The sequence below is a fragment of the Dermacentor albipictus genome, unplaced genomic scaffold (assembly GCF_038994185.2).
Source record: "Dermacentor albipictus isolate Rhodes 1998 colony unplaced genomic scaffold, USDA_Dalb.pri_finalv2 scaffold_11, whole genome shotgun sequence".
Classification (NCBI taxonomy): domain Eukaryota; kingdom Metazoa; phylum Arthropoda; class Arachnida; order Ixodida; family Ixodidae; genus Dermacentor; species Dermacentor albipictus.
In genome coordinates this window covers 1,018,761-1,037,819 of record NW_027225565.1, presented here as the reverse complement: position 1 = coordinate 1,037,819, position 19,059 = coordinate 1,018,761, and the positions used below count along the sequence as shown (strand labels likewise).

The 19,059-nt window shown below is 43.7% G+C and overlaps 1 protein-coding gene across 2 annotated transcripts in view; it reads left to right on the top strand.

The window, feature by feature from the left end:
* Positions 1-18,053, top strand: part of LOC139051243 (uncharacterized) — a 138,090-nt gene extending 120,037 nt beyond the window's left edge. For both annotated transcript variants that reach the window (XM_070528232.1, XM_070528233.1), the window contains 4 exons: positions 3,523-3,656; positions 8,727-8,979; positions 14,721-14,806; positions 17,843-18,053. In XM_070528232.1, coding sequence (XP_070384333.1) covers positions 3,523-3,656; positions 8,727-8,979; positions 14,721-14,806; positions 17,843-17,931 — 562 coding nt within the window. In that variant the 3' untranslated portion in view covers positions 17,932-18,053. The remainder of the gene's footprint in view (positions 1-3,522; positions 3,657-8,726; positions 8,980-14,720; positions 14,807-17,842) is intronic.
* Positions 18,054-19,059: the final 1,006 nt, after the last annotated feature.

Here is a 19,059-nt window from a genome sequence, read left to right as displayed (position 1 = left end):
CCAACCAGCAACTACCGTGATCGCGCGTGCCAGTTTAATCTGTGTACTTGCATGTGGGTAGTATACCGTATTTACTCGTATAATAGGCGCACTCGCATAATAGGCGCACCCCACTTTGGTCGCGGAAAATTTGATTGCATTCACGCCCTCCTGCCCCTCCATCTCGGGTGAAAAAAAGAAACGCAAGCACATTTCACAACCCAAGCTTATCAACGCATTTGCTGGACTACTAGTCTCATTAGTGTTGCTGCCGTCGCAGCTGCTGAGGGCCCACAGCACATAGAACATCGCGAAAACTATCTACTATCGATAACACCCCCTCCTCTCCAAACCGCCGCGCGGATATAAGCTTTTCGCTACCTTCGCTTAGGCAGCTCGGAAAGCTGGGCGACTCTCGGAGGCCGGGCGACTCGACACAAGCGACAGTGCCATCGCCATCAATGCTCTACACATGCAGTCTACACATGCTGACACAGGCAAAGAAAAGACAAATCGCCACATCTCGCCATTTTGCAAACGGCGGGCAGTTCGTGTGGTCGCGTGTTCCGCAATGGGCAAGTACGGCAGCTACACGGCTACATTCAAAGTGAAAGCTGTGCAGTATGCACTCGAGCATGGGAACTGTGCTGCAAGCAGGCATTTCAGTGTTGGAGAAACAAGCATTCGCTACTGGCGAGGTCAGCAAGAAAAACTTCAGGCAACAAAGAAGTCGCGACGGGCCTTTCGCGGTGCAAAGTCGGGAAAGTATCCGCAAGTAGAAGATCAACTAGTTCAACACATACGGGGCCTTCAACAGGACGGTTGTGCAGTGTCTCTCGACATAGTGCAGACGGAGGCGCGCAGAATTGCCCGAGCGCAGGGCATCGAAGCGAAAGACTTCAAAGCAAGCTCCGGATGGACAACGCGCTTCATGCGATGCCACGTACTTACCATGAGGAGGCGCACAACGTTGTGCCAGCGCTTGCCCTCAGCATACGAGGACAAGGTACTCGAGTTCCACCGTTTCGTCATACGGCTCCGGCAGCAGAAAAACTTCATTTTGTCACAAATAGGTAATGCATATCAGACTCTTCTCTGTTTCGACATGCCGAGAAATGCAACAGTAGAGGAAAAAGGTGCATCGAGTGTGCTTATTCGAACATCTGGCGCTGAAAAACAAAGGCGTTGGCACGTCATGTTGGCTGTCATGTTGGCAGTGACTGCGGATGGGCGCAAACTACCGCCTTATGTTATTTTTAAGAGAAAGACGCTCCCAAAGGGAAATTTCCCTCAAGACGTACACGTGAGGGTCCAAGAGAAAGGTTGGATGTCCGCGGAATTGATAGTAGACTGGGTCAAGACCGTCTGGGGCCGGCGGCCGGGCGGCCTGTTGTATCCGGCCATGCTCGTTTTAGACAGTTTTCGCGGGCACCTCGTAGAACGTGTACGAGAGAAGTTGTCAGAGGTGCGTACGGATATTGCCGTGATTCCGGGAGGCCTCACTTCCGTGCTGCAACCTTTGGACGTTTCCCTAAATAAGCCTTTTAAGGACAACGTTCGAAGGCTTTACACCAATTGGATGGCTGGAGGACAGCGTCAACTAACCCCCGGTGGCAAAATTAAGAGGCCGCCTATGGAAATGCTGTGCGAATGGATCGTGGAAGCTTGGCGAGAGATCTCAGATGACGTCGTCAGGAAAAGTTTCAAGAAGACTGGGATCTCCAATGCACTGGATGCAAGCAAAGACGACATGCTGTGGAGCTCAGACAAGGAAGACGAGTCTCCACCCGGCGGTGATGAGGATCTTCTCTCCGACTCGGACTCTGGATAGTCTTAATAAATTTTACGTGTGTGTTCAGTCAACGTCTCTCGCCTGTTCATTAAAAGGTAAGTAGGTAGCTTTTATTTTCCCTTTTATGCTGGATTTATTGGTGAATTATGTGAGAGTAGCCATATTCCTGACATATGTTAAAATTTAAAGCACGGGAATGCGAGTTGAAAAAATTTCGTAAATTTTACCCCGCGTAATAGGCGCACCCCGAACTTCGAGCCGGATTTTCTGAAAAAAAAGTGCGCCTATTATGCGAGTAAATACGGTAGTCCAAACTGCACAAACCTGCATCCGTGAACACAGAACTGGCGTATTCGATGCAATAAGCGTGCCCTCTGGTGGCTGATCAGCCCCATCTTCACACACGCTTCCATGCTTTCCACACGCGCTGCTTTTGTTGTCCCCTCAGTTTGCGTGGTGTTAATCGTGGTGATTGAGTTCCTGAGCAAGCACACAGAGGAGGTCACCTGTGTACAATAGTTACCAGCTGCCGAGTAAGCATGTCACATATTAGGCAGGCTATAAATTCTGTCTTGATTTAGACAAAGCAATTTATTATATGACCCTTTGCAACATGTTTGTATTCCTTCAAAACGATGCACCAAGCTGTAGTATTTCCTTTACCTCTTTCAACAAGCACTACAGTCTACTTGAGGCATCTGGGACATGCCCTTACTCTTTTGCATTACATTTATTTTCTTTGTACATCAGGTATCTTATAGTACCACATCTTGTGTACATGTATCAAATAATGTAAACAACCTTTTTGTTTCTGAACAGACTTCACCAATCTTTTTATTTCACTTTTTTCTAGGAATTGTGAGTGTTTGATATTCTATTCTATGTTTGATTCTATATTGGATGTTAGATTTTCTTGAACATTCAATTAGATTAGAAAATTTCACTGTTCGAATGCCTCTATAAATTTCTACAGCAGCCGTGGGCCAGGAAGCCCACTCCTTCCACCTTCTCACAAAACATGCACATTCACCATACAGATACGTCAATAGCACTGTGTAGCATGCGGTCATCATAGGACAGGGTAAAATTTACTGTGCCGAATCGGTTCGTGAACCGTCATAAAATTTTATTTCACCAATCCGATACTGAACTGGAACAAAATCGGAGCACACTGAACCCTAACCGAACCAGTACTTTGTTTGGTTAGACACCCTACTCAAGATTCCCACTAACTGGATGTGCTTGAGCACTGACTGGCATAACTTAGCTGTTGGAGGATGTACCGTAAAGTAATTTATTAGTTTACTTCGTTAGGTAAATTTCATGGGTTAGTGACCCACCTCTGATCACCTCACTGCTATTTCTAAGAGTGTATTGCTGAAAAATAAAAAATAAGGCATCATCCCTACTGTATTGTCTTCATAAAAAATTGGTTTTCTTTTCAAAGCAGGCCTTCTTACATGGCTGTCTACTCCATCCTGCAAAAGGGAAGTGTATGTCATAAATAAAAATCAGCCTTCTTTTCCCTTACTTTTTTTCTTCTATTATTTTATTTCGTAGATTGCAGGTCCTGCTGCTTCCATGAGGGGTTGACCTTGTTTTCAGTAACATGTAACATTGTGAGAAATGCATTAGAAGTATACGAGTGCCTTTTTTTTTTTAACTGTACACTACCATTGAGTTGAGACTGCTCTTCAGTCACACTACTGCTGCGTAGTAGTAATCTGTCAATGGGTGTGGTTTTCTTGCAGCCTGGAACAATCCAAAGAAGAATCGCTGGAGTGGGAGTTAAAGTACAAGCTTCAGGAGAGGGCTGCCACGGAGCGCGAGAGAGAGCTTAATGCTATAATCCACCAGCTGAGAAACGAGGATGCTGAAACCTCAGGTATGTGACATTTTAACACTTCTTGAGATGCAAAAATCTGCCCAGGAACATTGTCACATTTCAGTTCAGTTCTTAATACCGACTGGTAGGCTACAGAGCGTTCCGTACATAGATGAATGCAGTGCTCAACAGAGCGATGACTATTGTGTGTGATGTTTGCCATGGCACTTTAGCCCTCTTGTCCTGTCTTTCATGGTAGATATTCTGCAAATACAGTATACCTTTCCCCTATATCTCACCTCCGTCACAATAAGGACCTGAAAAAGAAATATCACTGTTAGATGCTGGAAGCAGCACCTTCGTGTACTGTACATGGACAAAGGGACCCTCTCCTGTTTGGGAAAATAAAAACAGCTTTTTTTCCTACCTTAATACAGAGATGATGAAACAGGGCCGGCACATCGATGCTGCATCCACAGTTTTTGTCATTGCAGTATTCAAAATACACACAATGGATGTTTTTCGTCTATGAAGACCCTTGTTAGATTTGTTTATTCAAGTACATCATCACTCCAGTAGGCATTACATAAGGGGGCACGACAATTTAGAAAACAAGGTAGCACAACTTCTTAGCCTTCACAACTAAACAAGAAGACAAAATAAATTAGTACAGTAAAAGCTCGTTAATTCAGTACTCGTTAATTCGAAATTTCGGATAATTCGAAGTAGTCGCCGCGGTCCGTCCAACAATGTATTGAAAGCAATATGTAACACATTCCGCTAATTCACACTGAAGTCCGCACCGCCACCGATAATTCGAACTCCGCATCATCGTGGATGGGGCGAGGGCTAGTGCGCGGGAGCACGCTGGCGTCGCCGCGCACCGTGTTCTTTGTTGAGCCGGCGAACGCGGCTCAATCTCGCGTGCGCGAGAGGGGAAGGTGGGGTGGAGCGCGCCATCTCTTGTCGCGCGCGAGGCAGGGGGGTGAGGCGAGGGAGGGACGGGGGACGATCTTCGGCGGCTGCTGCTTACGGCGCGGCCATGCGGGCGCCGCATCTTGAAAGCGATCTGCGACGTGGCCAAAGTGCGCGCCCGCGTGGGCCTCATCTTCAAAGCGATATGCGATGTTCGCAGAGTGCGCGTAGTGCCGGTAGCTTCATATGCGATGTGCTTTCTACGTTTCGTTCGCGTTGAAGCGAGAGCTGTACGAACGTCAATTCGCTCGCTGCTACTGCTGCGTGTCCTCACTCCAGCGTTTTTCAGCGAGTTTCCGCGGTCATCGAGCGAGATGCGTTCATGCTTACCTGTGCGCGCGTGACACCGTGCTTGTTAATTTATTTAGTAAGCGAATGCTAACAAGTTTATACAGCCGATAAAACTATTATCCTTACTTCGTATAGCTATCTACTAATTTTCTTCGCAATCGATGCGTCGCTTTCCGCGCGAGACTGCGAATTTTTTTTTTTCTCCGCCCCAGTCAGCGCGACGAACGCGCGGATGGAGCAAGAGCCATCTCGACGTCGGGCGCGTCGGACCGCGCTGGCCGCGTCCGGTTAGGTTGGCTGCGCCAGTGCATCGAAGTATAGACGTTGTTCATGCCAACGTGACGTAGCGTGTGCGCGCGTGCTCACGGCACGTCACGCTATGTACGCGCCTTAACCGAGCGATTTTTTTCGCTGACTTTCATTAGTTCAAATTTTGTATTCGAATTTTTATATCATCCCCACGGAATTCGAATTAATGCGCTTTTACTGTACAGTAAAACCTCGTTGCTAGGTACCTGCCTAATAAGTAATTCCAGTTTAAATATAGTCGCAATGAATCCCCTGCCTTGTTGTCATTGCACCTAATGTATTGGCTGACCACTTAAAAGGCCCCTCACCAGGCCACACAGCAAACTTCGGTTATATGCGGGAAGTTGTTACGTGTCCTCTAGGGAATGTTCTGCCGCAAAAATTTTTTTAAACTGGTAATTAATAGCCGAGATAGCAATATTTCAGTGCCATGAACCCATGACTAGTGGTATAAGTCAGTGCTACACGAATACTGAGGCAGGCACAAGTAGATCACAGAGCATGATCCCGCGCTGGAACACTGTAGAAAATGACATAGTTTCAGTGTCTGCACGTGCAACTGCATGATGTGGGAACAAGCAGACGAAACGGAAGTACCGTACTTACTCGAATCTAACGCACACTTTTCTTTCTCATAAAGTGGGTCCAAAAATTTCCTACGCCTTAGAATCAAGTACAACCCTAAATATGCATATTGCATATGCATCGGCATTTCAAAATTGCCGCCTCGCAAGCACTTCAAGTCTAGCTACTGTAGCTTCCTCCCTGTGCTGTAGTATGTGTGCTTAGGCAATGCTTCCTTTGACTTAGTTTTGTGCACCGTTCGTCTTCCCGGTCTTCCCGTCTTCTGCATTTGCTCTATCAGCATGGAAATGCCGACTGCAAAGCAATGCCGAGTTCATCACGATGCCGCAATTAAAAGGAAAGTGATCATGTGTGCGGAGATGGACAGAAATCGGGCCACATCACGAGCATTCAGAATTCCCGAAACTTGGGTGCAGGACTGGCACAAACATTAGAGGCGTTCTACATTGGCGGCTGCTACGTACAGTGCGGACATGCGGCCTTTGTCTTGAAAGCGATCTGCAACGGAGACAGCCTACGCACCTAGGTGCACCGCGCTGTGTTGTCGCCGCTTAGTTCACGTTAAAGCGAGAGGACGCACAAAGGTCAATTCCTCACTCCTGCTACCACACTTCCTCACTCCAGCATTTTCATAAATCCGCAGTCATTGAGTGAAACGTATTCATGTTTGCTTGTGCGCATGTGACGCCATGCCTGTAAATTTGGTTAGTAAGCGAATGTTTAGAAGTTTATATGGCCAATAAAACTGCTGTCCTTACTTTTAGTATAGCTGTCTACTAATTTGCTGTCGTAGTCGATGCTTCACCTGTCGGGCGAAACTGACTTTTCTTATTTATCGCAATGTTAGTGCATTGGGAGTAAATCTTTGTTCTTTCCAAATAAGAAAAAAATTATATTTCTGTATGAAAGAATGAAGTGCGCGGTACTGTAAAGGACTTTTCTTTCTTTAGGTCATGGCAAACAGCTGCGCATTACAATCGAGGGCGCGTTGGAATCAAGTAAATACGGCACATCTCTCTTGTTGTGATGCAAAGTAAAACAAATTAAAGAAGACATTCGGTTTGTGTGTCTTGTTTCCCTAAGCTTTAATTCGCCTATTCAAGCAACATATTACACAAATAACAGATGTTGCCTTCAATAATTCTGGAAGTCACGTGTCGCCACGAGTGACGTTGCAGCACAAACACGTGTACGTAGGCGCACTAGCGCTTGTATGTCACCCTCCGACTTGGAGCATGGCAGCCGCGAGGAGAAGGGCAAACAACATTTGGTTTGAAATTTCAGATCTTTCCGCGGCACTTAGCGATGCAATACTTTACAGACACAATCATTTTGGTGCATTGTATGCTCTGTGCTTGTCAGCTCAAAATGGCCAGACCTGCTGAGGGGCACTTTAAGCCATAGTCGCTCAAAGCATACCTAACGGTTAATGCATAGTATTTACTTCATATTTCGGCATGTACAAGCTTGCAAATGGCAAAATGTTGTGCGTGCAGATCATGCATATCGAAGTTTCAGTGCACGGGCCTTTCCTGGACTGCAGTCGCCACCAACAGCGACATAAAAACATGGTAGCCATGATGTGTTTCATACTCCCATAGCTTCCATGGTGCCATCATGGAGGACAGCGTGAGTGATGGCCCTTCCATATCTGACGTGGCTAATGCGTTGACCATCATGAAGGCATTAGCGCAGAAGTGGGGCCTGATGGAGAAACTGGCTCATGACCTTGCTGTTTGAGGATGCTGTAGTCGCTACAAGGCCGCTATGGCAGCAAGTGAAAATTAGTTTTCTGCTGCCTGCTTGCAAGTAAAACTTGTCTGCGGGTGGGTTTGAGTGAGAATTAACAAGTTTTTCTTGGCCGGTCAGTTTATAGCCGCTCATCCGCCACTGTCTATTGCTTAGTATGTCACACAGTGTGTATCTGGTCAATGTTGTTTTGTTCCCTGCCATCTAAGTAATAATGAGGTTTTACTGTACAGCAAGAACTTTATGGCACTTGGTTGTGTGAAAAAATTTAAATTGTGCATGTATTACTAATAACTGGAAGGTTATAATTTAAGAACACTTCACGCAATTGGCAAGTGAATCGTCGTCAGTAATACAGTGTCGGCCATTAACATATTTCGTTGGCGGATGGCTAGGAGGATCAATACATGCCAATTTTCTCAATTTCTAAAACCAAGAATGGGATTCAAGTAGTTCCGTACAGTTCCGCATGCATCTGACTTCACATACGAAATGACTATTTTACTTAATTGCCTCCAGTTAATTTTGAAAAGTATTGACGCTGCAATATAATGTACAAGGGATCATGCAGTTCTAAGTTTTTGTGTTTTTGCATCTGTTTCATGTGAGTGTTCCACCTTCCAATATCAAAATAAATTGCACAATTGTGCTAGACTTGTAATAGACTTTTTGAATGTAATAGACTTTGACATCGTCTGCTCAGGCCAAGTTAAATTTTGATCAGTAAAAGTGGACTACATTGTATTATAAAAGAGCCAAGGACAACTTCAGAAGTTACGAGAACTTTTACCTACCCACAATGGCTGAAAGGTGAAACGAAATGTGAAAATGTGTGACGTCACACTAAAGTGCCAACTCTGGAGCATAGGCACAAAATTCGAAAACATAACTTTGGTTATAGTTTTCTTTTTTTAATTATCAACCCATTAATTCAGATCCCACAATAGTAGCGTTCTTTAAGAATACTTTATCAATCAAAGCTGATTCAATTTTTCTTTTTAGTGTCCCATTAAAGTGTGCCAAGGACTGTCAAGGGCCACGCCACCTGTACATAGCTCGCTGATCGATCAATCAATCAATCAGTCAACCAATCAATCACTTTGCTACAATGCTCTGTTTGTACACAGGTTGGTTAACCAGCAGCCACCTATATGCTCACCTGTTCTATATTGGAAACCGCATATGTATTTATTCTGTACCTGTCCTTCTTTTGATCTACAGTAGTGGCTGCCTGTGGAAGTCGGGTTGCAGCAGCAACTCCGGCAGGAGGCGAGGCCCTCCGGAAACCAGGGGCGCCAGCCAAGCCACTGGCCACCGAGTCATCCGCATCTCTGGCTCAGCAGCTCAAGGCCATGACTCCCCGTTCACGGGAGGGCGCACGACTCGTCTACTTTGGTCGGAGTTTGAAGAAGCAGCCTGTTGCTGAGGAGGAGGCATCTGCAGAGAGGAGGCATCGGGCCTGGGCCGAGCTAAGGTGGGCACTTTAATTGCTCGTGAACACAGGGTGCCAGAGGCACGACAAGAGCAGCATGGATTATAAAGTGAACATGGGTAGCTAGTATTATGGCCACGTATCCAATTGTGTGCGTGTCAAGGATTGGGCTTCATTTGGTGTTTTAGCATGCTTTTGTTTTCGTTTTTCTTTTCTTTTGCATTTATAAATACATAGTGGAAAGCATTAAAAAAAATTTAAGTATATGACCACGTAGATGTTGCCATTACATTTTCTCGTGTACATGTTAATATAATTTTTTTCTGCATTTCACATTTGTATTTGGTACATGTAACAGCATTGTTTGCTGAATTTATTCTGCCAAGTATATTTCTGTCACTAAATTTCTATTTTCCCTCATGGTGAACCCACGTCAGGCCAAATGGCCTTTAGCTTCACTTTGATTTTCTGTATATACTATATGCATAAATAATCGTTCATTTCAAAAATGGAATTGGGCAGCCAATGTAATGCGTAGGACAGATAATTGATGGTCTCTTAGTTACAAAGTTCTAAGGGAATGGGGAGACACAGTCAGAGACTGCAAAGAACTCGGTGGTCCGATGAAATTGTGAAGCAGCTAAATGGAGACCACTAAGAAAAGCCTTCATCCTGGACTCAGCTAGCTGATTAGTACATAGTACTTTGTTTCAGTAGTTCTGTGCAACACTGTGGAAGCTATAGGCTTCTTCGACCAATCAGAGGGTGAACACATCTTAAAGGTGCCCTTCCACACCCTGTTGTCTGCTAACGGTTAGCAATGCACCATAGACAGCATCTACTACAACCAACTGTCGTGGGATGAGCTGTCGTGATAACAGCGCTAGAAAATTCATTCCACATTCGCTCTGACATCAAAAAGGCGTGCATGTTCAAGATAGTTCAAGATACAGAAGAGGAGGAGGTTTGCAGAGACAGCAGAAGCAGAGGGTTCACAAGGAGCACTCAGCCAGCATGTTTCATGGATTGGTGGCGCCACCTCTTGATCCCTCTTGTAACATACATTTGTACATGGTGCTCTCGCTGACATTCGTAAGCGTAGCTGTTTTCCTAATTAGAAGTTGCGCACGTTAGCCTCACTCGTCCTGCACTGTTTCAAGCATGTTCAACACCAACTTATCTGTTCCTTTTGCGTAAAAGAGCAGCTTGGGACAATACCTAACAAGCAAGTCTGCAGACGCCATTTTTGTGAAGGATGAAGCAATCTTGTGGCTGTGCCGGCTACATGTATGAATTTAGCCACTGTTAAAATAATTAATTGTTTGTATTTTTTAAATGCAAATAATGTCTGTATGGCAACATTGCACAATTTCTTTTTCTTTTATTTTTTAGCACATTTTCACTCGAACAAGTGGAGAATTAACTGTATTTTCAGAATCGTAGAACCTCAATAAATATTCTATTTAAGAATGAAGCAAAGTCACACAACAAACCGTCCTGAGCCTCAAAGTAAACGTGCTGACAAGACCACTTGTCAAGGCCATTTAGTCATCCACTGGGTGCCAAAATGTAGCATTACATCTCGTTATGCAAGAATTTGCGCTTGTGGGTCGCCTAGCCTTGGTTCTGCTGCACAGAACTTCTGAAACAGAGTATGGGATATTGTATGCCACCCAAGCTCCGGCTGCTTTTCAGTGTATATTTTTTTCTTTGGTGCAAACGAAACAAGAAACTCTGAAATAGATTCCGTAGGAAATCCTGCTTCTTCCAACTGCATCTAAAAGTTGTGCCAGCAATTTAACATTTAAATTTTGAATAATACGGAACCCAGAAATGAAGGGCCCTAAACATGATTTCCAAAGACACAACACTCACACAAGGACACAGAGTGGTGTGACCAAACCAACACCATCAAGTATCATGTTCGATTCTGACATGCACCTTTTCCTTTGAAAAATTTACAATTATGTACCTTAGTATGTGTATGAGATCAGAACTGCGATAGTGACAAGCTGTTGTCATTGGCAGTAAAAATTGCTCTAATCCAGTCTAGTTTACATGTCTGCAGCTGTAGAAGCTGCGGTTGAAGCCGCATTGTTTATGCAGTCGAGAGCAAGTCTGGAGACCACGGAGTCGGAAAAAAAATTTAATTTCTTCTAGCACAACCACGCAATGTGAACTAGTCTTAATGCATGATGCTGGTTAAACAGGAGCACGTGGACAGTACCACTTGAACTCAGCCTTTATGTCTAAGCTGTGAATAGAAAAAAAATTTTGCGGAGACTTTTGCTCTCGATTGTACCTGCTTTGTGAGTTTATTAAGCTTCCATTGTCTACAAGTCAGTATCTCAAATGTCATAGATGGCACCAAAGAAGTGCTGTGGGCTGTTGATACTAGTGATAAGGTGTCCAACAGCAACAATGATTAATGCCACTGTGGCTCAGATACAATAATATCTTATGTGCGTATGTATATGCCCCCACTTTCAAGATATGTGACGCGGGTGTATGAAGCTCGGCAGCAAAAGTTCGCAGAGCGCCAAGAATGTGGTCAGCAGCGCAGCTGTCATGGCACATGATGGATGACTTAGAAAAGAATTGGCAACCGGCGCTGCAGATAACGTCATTGTAACAGCTGGCGCAGTCCCAACATGCACAGATAGCACAGCGGAGAGCGGATGGATTCAGCGCCCGACATAACTCGGCACTCAGTGATACACGTAATCAATTCTGTATCGGTGCTTCGAAAGAACAGTCGGTGCTTAATTGCTGTGAAGTATGGATGGAACGGGTCCTTCTACTGATTACACAAGCAGAGATATCTCGTCAGCAGATGAAGAAGAATCGGGATCGGAAGAGGAGGAGGTGGAGGTGTGTGGGTTGGAAGATGAAGAATAAAGAGCAGCGGATCCTAGTGAATAAGACATGAGATGAAATAGTCATTTAATAATGTACGTAATTGTGCTGTCTTGAAGTGAGCAAAAATTAAGATAAACAATGACAGCAGAAATCGGAGAAAGTATGCTCATACGAAATACAGGTTCACTTCGTGGAACGAGGGTCATTTTTTTACAAAGGACAAATTGTTATTCCCCATTTTAAAAAATATTTTGTGAGTGAACAGCCAAGTGCATTTCATTTTTACTACCTGGCTGTGAAGCACGTGTTACCATCAATGATATGTTACAGTTAAGTAAATATTTTCAACATGTCTAAAGAAACATTGCTTTTAGTGTTGGGATGAGATCTATGGGGGGCTGCTTGTGTTCTTTCACTCAATGTGTGCATCATCTCCAAATTTTGCTCTGTACATATACTTTAGGCCGTCTCAGTACTAATAGAGCAACAGAGGCACCTATGCAATTTACACATGCTGTACATAATTGGGACCAAAATGTCGAAATGCTAGTCTACTTTGATTTACCGCAAAAACTGGACTATAGGTCGGACCGGAATATAGGTCAATCCCCCAACTAACGAATTCTCAAAATGAAAAAAAAAAATTTTTCAGTGGCAAAAGTACCGAAAGACATGACACCCTTACCGTGAAACAAATGCGACTCAGGGGGTTGCACAATGGTGGCAGTATTTATTTAAATGCTGCTCGCATGTGCACCTGGCCAAGTTTTTAGCGGTATTGCGCGACCATCGACCCGTGTGCTTATCAGTACCTTATTAACGGCGCTGAGCAGCGAAACAAACGAGATACGCGCATGTGTACACATGCCCTTACTTTCGCTATTTCGCCGCTCCGTGCCGTGATGACAAGGTGCTGACAAACACGCGGGTCGATGGTCGCGCGATACTGTTAAAAATTCGTCGGGTGTACAGTACACAGAAGGGCACGAAGTGCGCAAGCGCTACTCCGAATCAGAGCAACGCCTTTGATCAGAGTCGGATGACGAGTGCTTCTCGCTGCCCAGTCCATAGGCGCGTGCGATCTCTACCGCTTTCAAACGGATGCATTCGGCAGTCACAGGCAGCAATCTTACACGCAGCTCTCGGACGGACTTCGCAACCTTGCCTTCCAGTTCTGCAGTCCGCTGCGATCCGGCACGAAATGACGTTTTCTTTTGGTTGCTTTTGCCTCCGCCACTACCGAATGCTCTTTTCGGGTACTTCAAGTTCGCGCTGTGCCGCCAGGTTGCCGTGGGCTTCCGCGTACTCAATCGCCTTTTTCTTGAAGGCGACGGTGAATTGACGTCGCCTTCCGCTCATTTTGAAACAAAATGAAAATGCAGCCTTTAATTAATATAACTTTGCGACAATGGAAACGCAAAATGCCGGTGCCACAACGTCGCCACGCCGCCAAAGACGCCGCGCTGCTGCTGATGGCGATGGCGGCTGTTTACTTCATCCGCCTATTGTTGCAAGACTTCTGTAGTTTTTCCGCCAATGTCCGGTATATAAGTCGAGGGTTGACTTTTCGCGATGGTTTTTTGAAAAAAAAGTTCGACCTATGTTCCGGTTTTTACGGTAGGTGCATGTTAACCACAGGTGGTCAAAATTAATCTGAAGTCCCCCACTATGGCATGCCTCATAATCGTGATTTACAGGCTCCATTATACTTTACCAAGCATGCCTCGAGTGCACCTTTGGTTTCTCTGATTTCTTTTTTAATGCAAAGCATTCTTGTCAGTCAACCCAGCTTGCCTCTTGCCTTTGTCATGAAACAGCTGGCAAAATGAAACTGCTATTTGGATAGTCATCGCGCGTTACTTTTGCACAAATTAAATTAAAGCTTCGTGCCCCAAAAGAAAGTGTCTGGAACTGCATAATTAACCATGATATCAATAAGCCTCTTCAGAAGCTGTGTTGCATGAAAGGCTGGGTACCCTTGCTCTAGATTTGCTGGCGCGCTTGGTGGTTAGCTGGGGCGCCAAATGCATTGTATGGGCTCATCGTGCACGCACAAAGTATCTCCTCTGTGGACGTGCCCTTCTGGCTGCCACCGTATTAGCAGGAGCAAGAGACGCAGGCAAGCGCCAGTGGTTTAGCTGGTTCAATTTCCCCTTGGCATCCTAAATGACTAGATAATGGGAAAGCTACATAGCGCATCTGGAACCACTCAAACCCCACTAGCTCAATGCATGTCTGCGTCTCGTGGTGCAATTCGGACAATGTTTCGCATTACACAGATGTCAACTACAGTGAAGCCTGCCACTGATCCTCTTGGGTGATTTGAATGTGACAGCATAAACAAGCGCCAACGGACATTATATTTAGTGAAACTGCTCAATTATTCTTCAAACTCTCTTGGAATTAATTTTGAGGTAAGAGGTTGGTAGCAGAAGAGAAGATGAAGGCCAGAGTTCAATTTCTTAAATTTCTCATCAAAACACCAGAATTGCTATGCCAGTGTGACATCAGGGATTTCAACGTGCATTTGGGTCCGGACCACTTCGGCGCACTAAAAGCTCTCAAAACTTGTTGGGTTCATTCTTTAGTTCTATTAGACTACAATTAGGTCCATATTTAGTGATGAAAAAGTTAACCAAGCCCGTTAAAATCCCTGTCCAACGAGCTCGTGCATTTTTTTCTGGGCTTATCAAGTTTCTGCTCTCCATAAAAGGAACTTTTTTGGTATTCTAGGTCATTTACCATTGCAGCTCAACTTATCATTTTCTCTAGTGTCCCTTGAATGTGTCTTCCTTTCGAAGCATTCAGACTTTGCTCCATCAGTTGGAATTTGTTCAAGTTAATCCTTTAGATATGTCTTTATTGTTCAAGTTAGTTCTGACAGTGGCTGTACATTGGTATTGGACATTGTGTGTGCTTTTCAGTTCACCTACCGGTAATGCTGAGCCAAGAAGCCCGTTAAAGGAAGCCAACCAGAAGAGTCGCAGTTCTGCAGAAAGTGCCAAAGAGGGTATGTATCCTGCGGCTTATGTGCAATAAGGAGGCCACCTGAAATCATTCTTGATCACTTTATCTCGGTTATGACTTTCAGGCAGCGTGACGATCTGCAAGGATGCAGCATAGTCGAATATATACTATATAACTGAAGAAGCAATATGAACATCTATGAGAAAATAAGTGGTCTTTTGTAGCCATAAAAGTAATGTAGCACTGTACTTTAAGCAATTGAAGTAATAATGTATAAAACTGTTAAATTTTCATTTTAACCCTTGCTAAAAATAACCTTGAAAGAAAAACTAAATTATAGTCAGTTATATAATGTAAAAAAGCCGCTCTACAAATTGTCAATGTTCTGGCAGCATGGTGACAGTGCTTCCCTGTTTTTGTTTATGGTTTCATGTTTATTGATAACAGCAAAGACAATTTTGTCAACCATATTGTGGCTATGCCTAGTTTCTATTTCAATAAGTAAATCGTAATGCTCAGAGATTATCCGTCGGAAATGCAAGTACATAAAAATGTACCACAATAGTGTAAAGTCCAGAATGTGCATGTAGTTACAACATATACTACTTGTAAGGCTCTTCATTTCCAGAGGAAAGACGTTACCTATTTAACATCATTAAAATGCTGACCACCGCAAAAGTAAAATGAAAAAGAGTGCAAAACTAATTTGTTTCATCGACATGGGTTTGAAACATTGTGCAATGACAAACTATGTATGTTAGTCACTGCTACCATTTTGTCTGCTACTGCTAATAGTGTTTCAGAATGAGTTACGAATTTTCAAAATTGCCTGTGGCAGACATCGCAATTTTAAAGCTTGGGGTGGATTCTGCTCAAAGAAATGGACATTACATGTGCGAGAAATCGCAATGCATAATTTACGTAATAATAAAGGTGGACAAATATCAACTTTTTCAGATATGAAGCAGTAATTATTGAATAGTCAAGTGCAGACGCTTATATTTACTGCATAAATATTTACTTCGGTATAATTACGTGCCAAGCCATTACTGACTAGTGCAGAAAAGACAGTTCAGTTATAAGCACAAGATGACTTATTGTCATTAAAGAAGCAGCACGAATAGCCTTTCAGCAACTTCAGAGCCTGGTTGCAAGCAATATTTCCCAGGAAGAATGGCTTCTGTATGACTAGCATTCGAAGTATGCTAAATAAATGGTTGCCAAAAAAAGAGAGCAAACGTTGTGGAAAAAGTAAAGAAAAAAAAAGCTGCTGAAGGACTTGTGTACCATAGACACATGAAAAAGGGTCGATAAAAGAAAAGCCTTGCAGGTTGCAGAGTTGAAGATAAAACTGTTACATGGCTATAGACTGTCAAAAACACTAAATGACAGACTACAAACAAATTTTAGTTGTCATGTGGGCTTCCGCCGCAAAACACAAAACGAAGCTTGCGTTGCCCATTTTGTTTCTGCATTGCTTCGAGAACTTTTATCGTTGTAGCACTCATGAGATTTTACAATATACTTTGTTTAGCAGACAGGCAACTGTAACCAAACTTTAAGTCTGTTGCAAAATATTTGGTTAGTTAAAATACTATATATTTCATATTTGAATATGAACACGAATAATTGGTTTGTAATATTTGATTCGTATTCAAAACTTTGAATATATTTGTCCACCCGTAATAAATCAATAACAATTTTAGTTAACAACTTTATAACTAATTAATTTAAGGCCTATATTGCAATTCACAAATTGTGACTGGTAGGTCAATCAAGTTATCAAAAATGATGGCTGGAACAAAACTATTCATAAATGAAAATTAATCTCTCTCTCTTTAAGCAATGAAGCCCAAGGATTAGAATTGTGCTATTTGCCAGTTAATTTGGAATGTGGTATGATGAAAGAACTACTCTTTGTAAGTACCGTATTTACTCGCATAATGATGGCACTTTTTTGTCAGAAAAATTGACGCAAATTCAGGGGTGCGATCATTACGCGGGTTAAATTTCCCGCAAAAAAAAATTTTTTTTTTGTCCCGTGTTTGCTGCGGGGTGCGGGTGCGGGACACCAAAACAAAAATGGTGGTCGGCGGAGCAAGCCGAACGCGCCGAACGCGATCTTTTTTTTTTTCATCTCGTGAGTACATTACGTGAATTGAAACAGTTTCTTCCGTATCAATGATGAATAATATCGGCAAGCTTGCGGCAATAACGTAGCCATGTCCACTTTGAGGGGACAGAAACGGATGGGCGCGCTTAGCTGCCAGTGACAGAAACCCATGGCCGGCGTGCTGCGGAAACTGCGGCATCTGTCTTCACTACTATCCTAACACGGCACGTTTCCGCTAAGGGTAGGCGAATTTCTTAGCCGTGTTACAAGCGTCGGCGTATGAATAAAGTACACTTTTAACGTATCAGTGTAAACGTGGCTACTATCATTGCCGTGCGCGATTTGTTGCGTGCTCAAGAGTGCAGATGAAAAGAATCGAAAGGCGCCTTTTTTGTTTTTGTTGACCACAACCATTATAAAGCCTACCCATAATAATGGCAAGTTTGGTTGTACCTCTTTTTGCCATGGAAGTGCGGAAAGTGTTGAAAGTAATGACATGAGGCATCTACACAAGAATGTTTGGTGCTTGCAGACGAGTCGTTCGCGTAGCATTCGACAGATGGTAAGCGCGATCATTATTAGCTAGGCTTGGCACACGACATATCGCTGCGGCAAGTTCAGGGTGCGATCATTACTCGGGAAATAAAAAAAATCGAATTTTGATGACAAAATTCAGGGGTGCGATCATTACGCGAGTGCGATCATTATGCGAGTAAATACGGTATGTGCTTTCTCACAGGCTAGTAGTTGATTGATTTTTGGTAGTAGTACCTTGACATGTTGCATGGAATCAATGAGCAAAAGAGAATAGACAGGTTGGAGTTCAGGTTGCCAACTTCATTGCATGCAGGGTGAGAAACGAAATATATGCACAGGTGGGGCTGCAGGTGGGGCTGGCCCACCTGCTGCACCTAGATGCTTCTGGTTCTTATAAGATGCTATTTTTCTTTTCCCACCTACTTGCAGAAATACTGGACGAGATGGCGTATTGGCCACCAATGAAATTTTTGATGGACTGCAAAGAGGATGAAGACTCAGATGAAGACTCACCATAGTGATTGTAGTTGCCCTGTACAGAGGATGTACTTACCCTGCTGGTACCTGAGTGACTTTAATTAGTTTTGGCTTTTGGCTTCTGAATTCAGATGACATTTATTAAATGTGACTTGTATCAAAAGTTTTTCGACTACTGTTCATGACGAGAACTTCTGCTAGGCTGTATGGCAAGGTATTCCTGGTGCACCAAGCCCTGCAAAATGGGCAAAAGACTCCTTTCTGTCAAGAATTCATTGACATAAGCGTTGAGGTACACTGTAGCACTTCAAAAGCAGAGAGCAAGAATTATTCAGGAGGTGAAACAGTCCTTCTCCTTCCAACTCAATACGGTCACTGTGCAGGGCGTGGCGCAATGGTTCCCTCTCTTGTACGCCTTTCACAGTAAAAAGGATAAGGTGTGGAGAGCATGCGCTGATTAAGGGTCATTCTGGCGCTCGCCACTTTTGAGACAAAAGAGGTGCTTTCTTAATACGAGTTGTAAAGCAACAAAAGGCACGATTTCTTATTTTTATTTCGAAAGCCAGTATTGGTCGGAGCACCTTCACTTCTTATTTTTGCAAGAATACATATATTTTACAGTGACATGTTAGCTGGAAAACGCAGTACATCTGGCATCTTCCACGACTTTTTACAGATCAGTGCATTAAGAACTATGGATTTTTGGTCAAGACAATGTCTTGTTCTCTTGCAAACTTATCTAACAAGCCTATGTGAGGTGATGAATCAAATGTCTGTGGTCCAATTTGTGCATGTACATTTGCGATAGCAGAGTTACAGGTGCTGTACCATCTGGTGTCATGGTTGGCTACGTCACTGCTACTGGTGCTTGCACTCAAAGGGTTCCAACCAAGAATAAAAGAACTGCTGTCCACGAACTCTAGAAAACATAGGAGGTGACAGGATGCACCATCGATTTTCTACAGGTCTCTTAACCTTACCGCTCGCCGTAGTACTGCTTTCTCTGTATATATAAATTTATTGTTGCGACCATAGTCCTAATGTGAGCTCTCAATCTTTCCTTGGAATGGTGCGAGCACACGCTTGCAATCGTGCTGGTTCACTGGGAACTTTAAGGCTAATTTTCTTTTCCCTGCATGACGCGTAACCATTGCTGTAGTTCAGTGCAA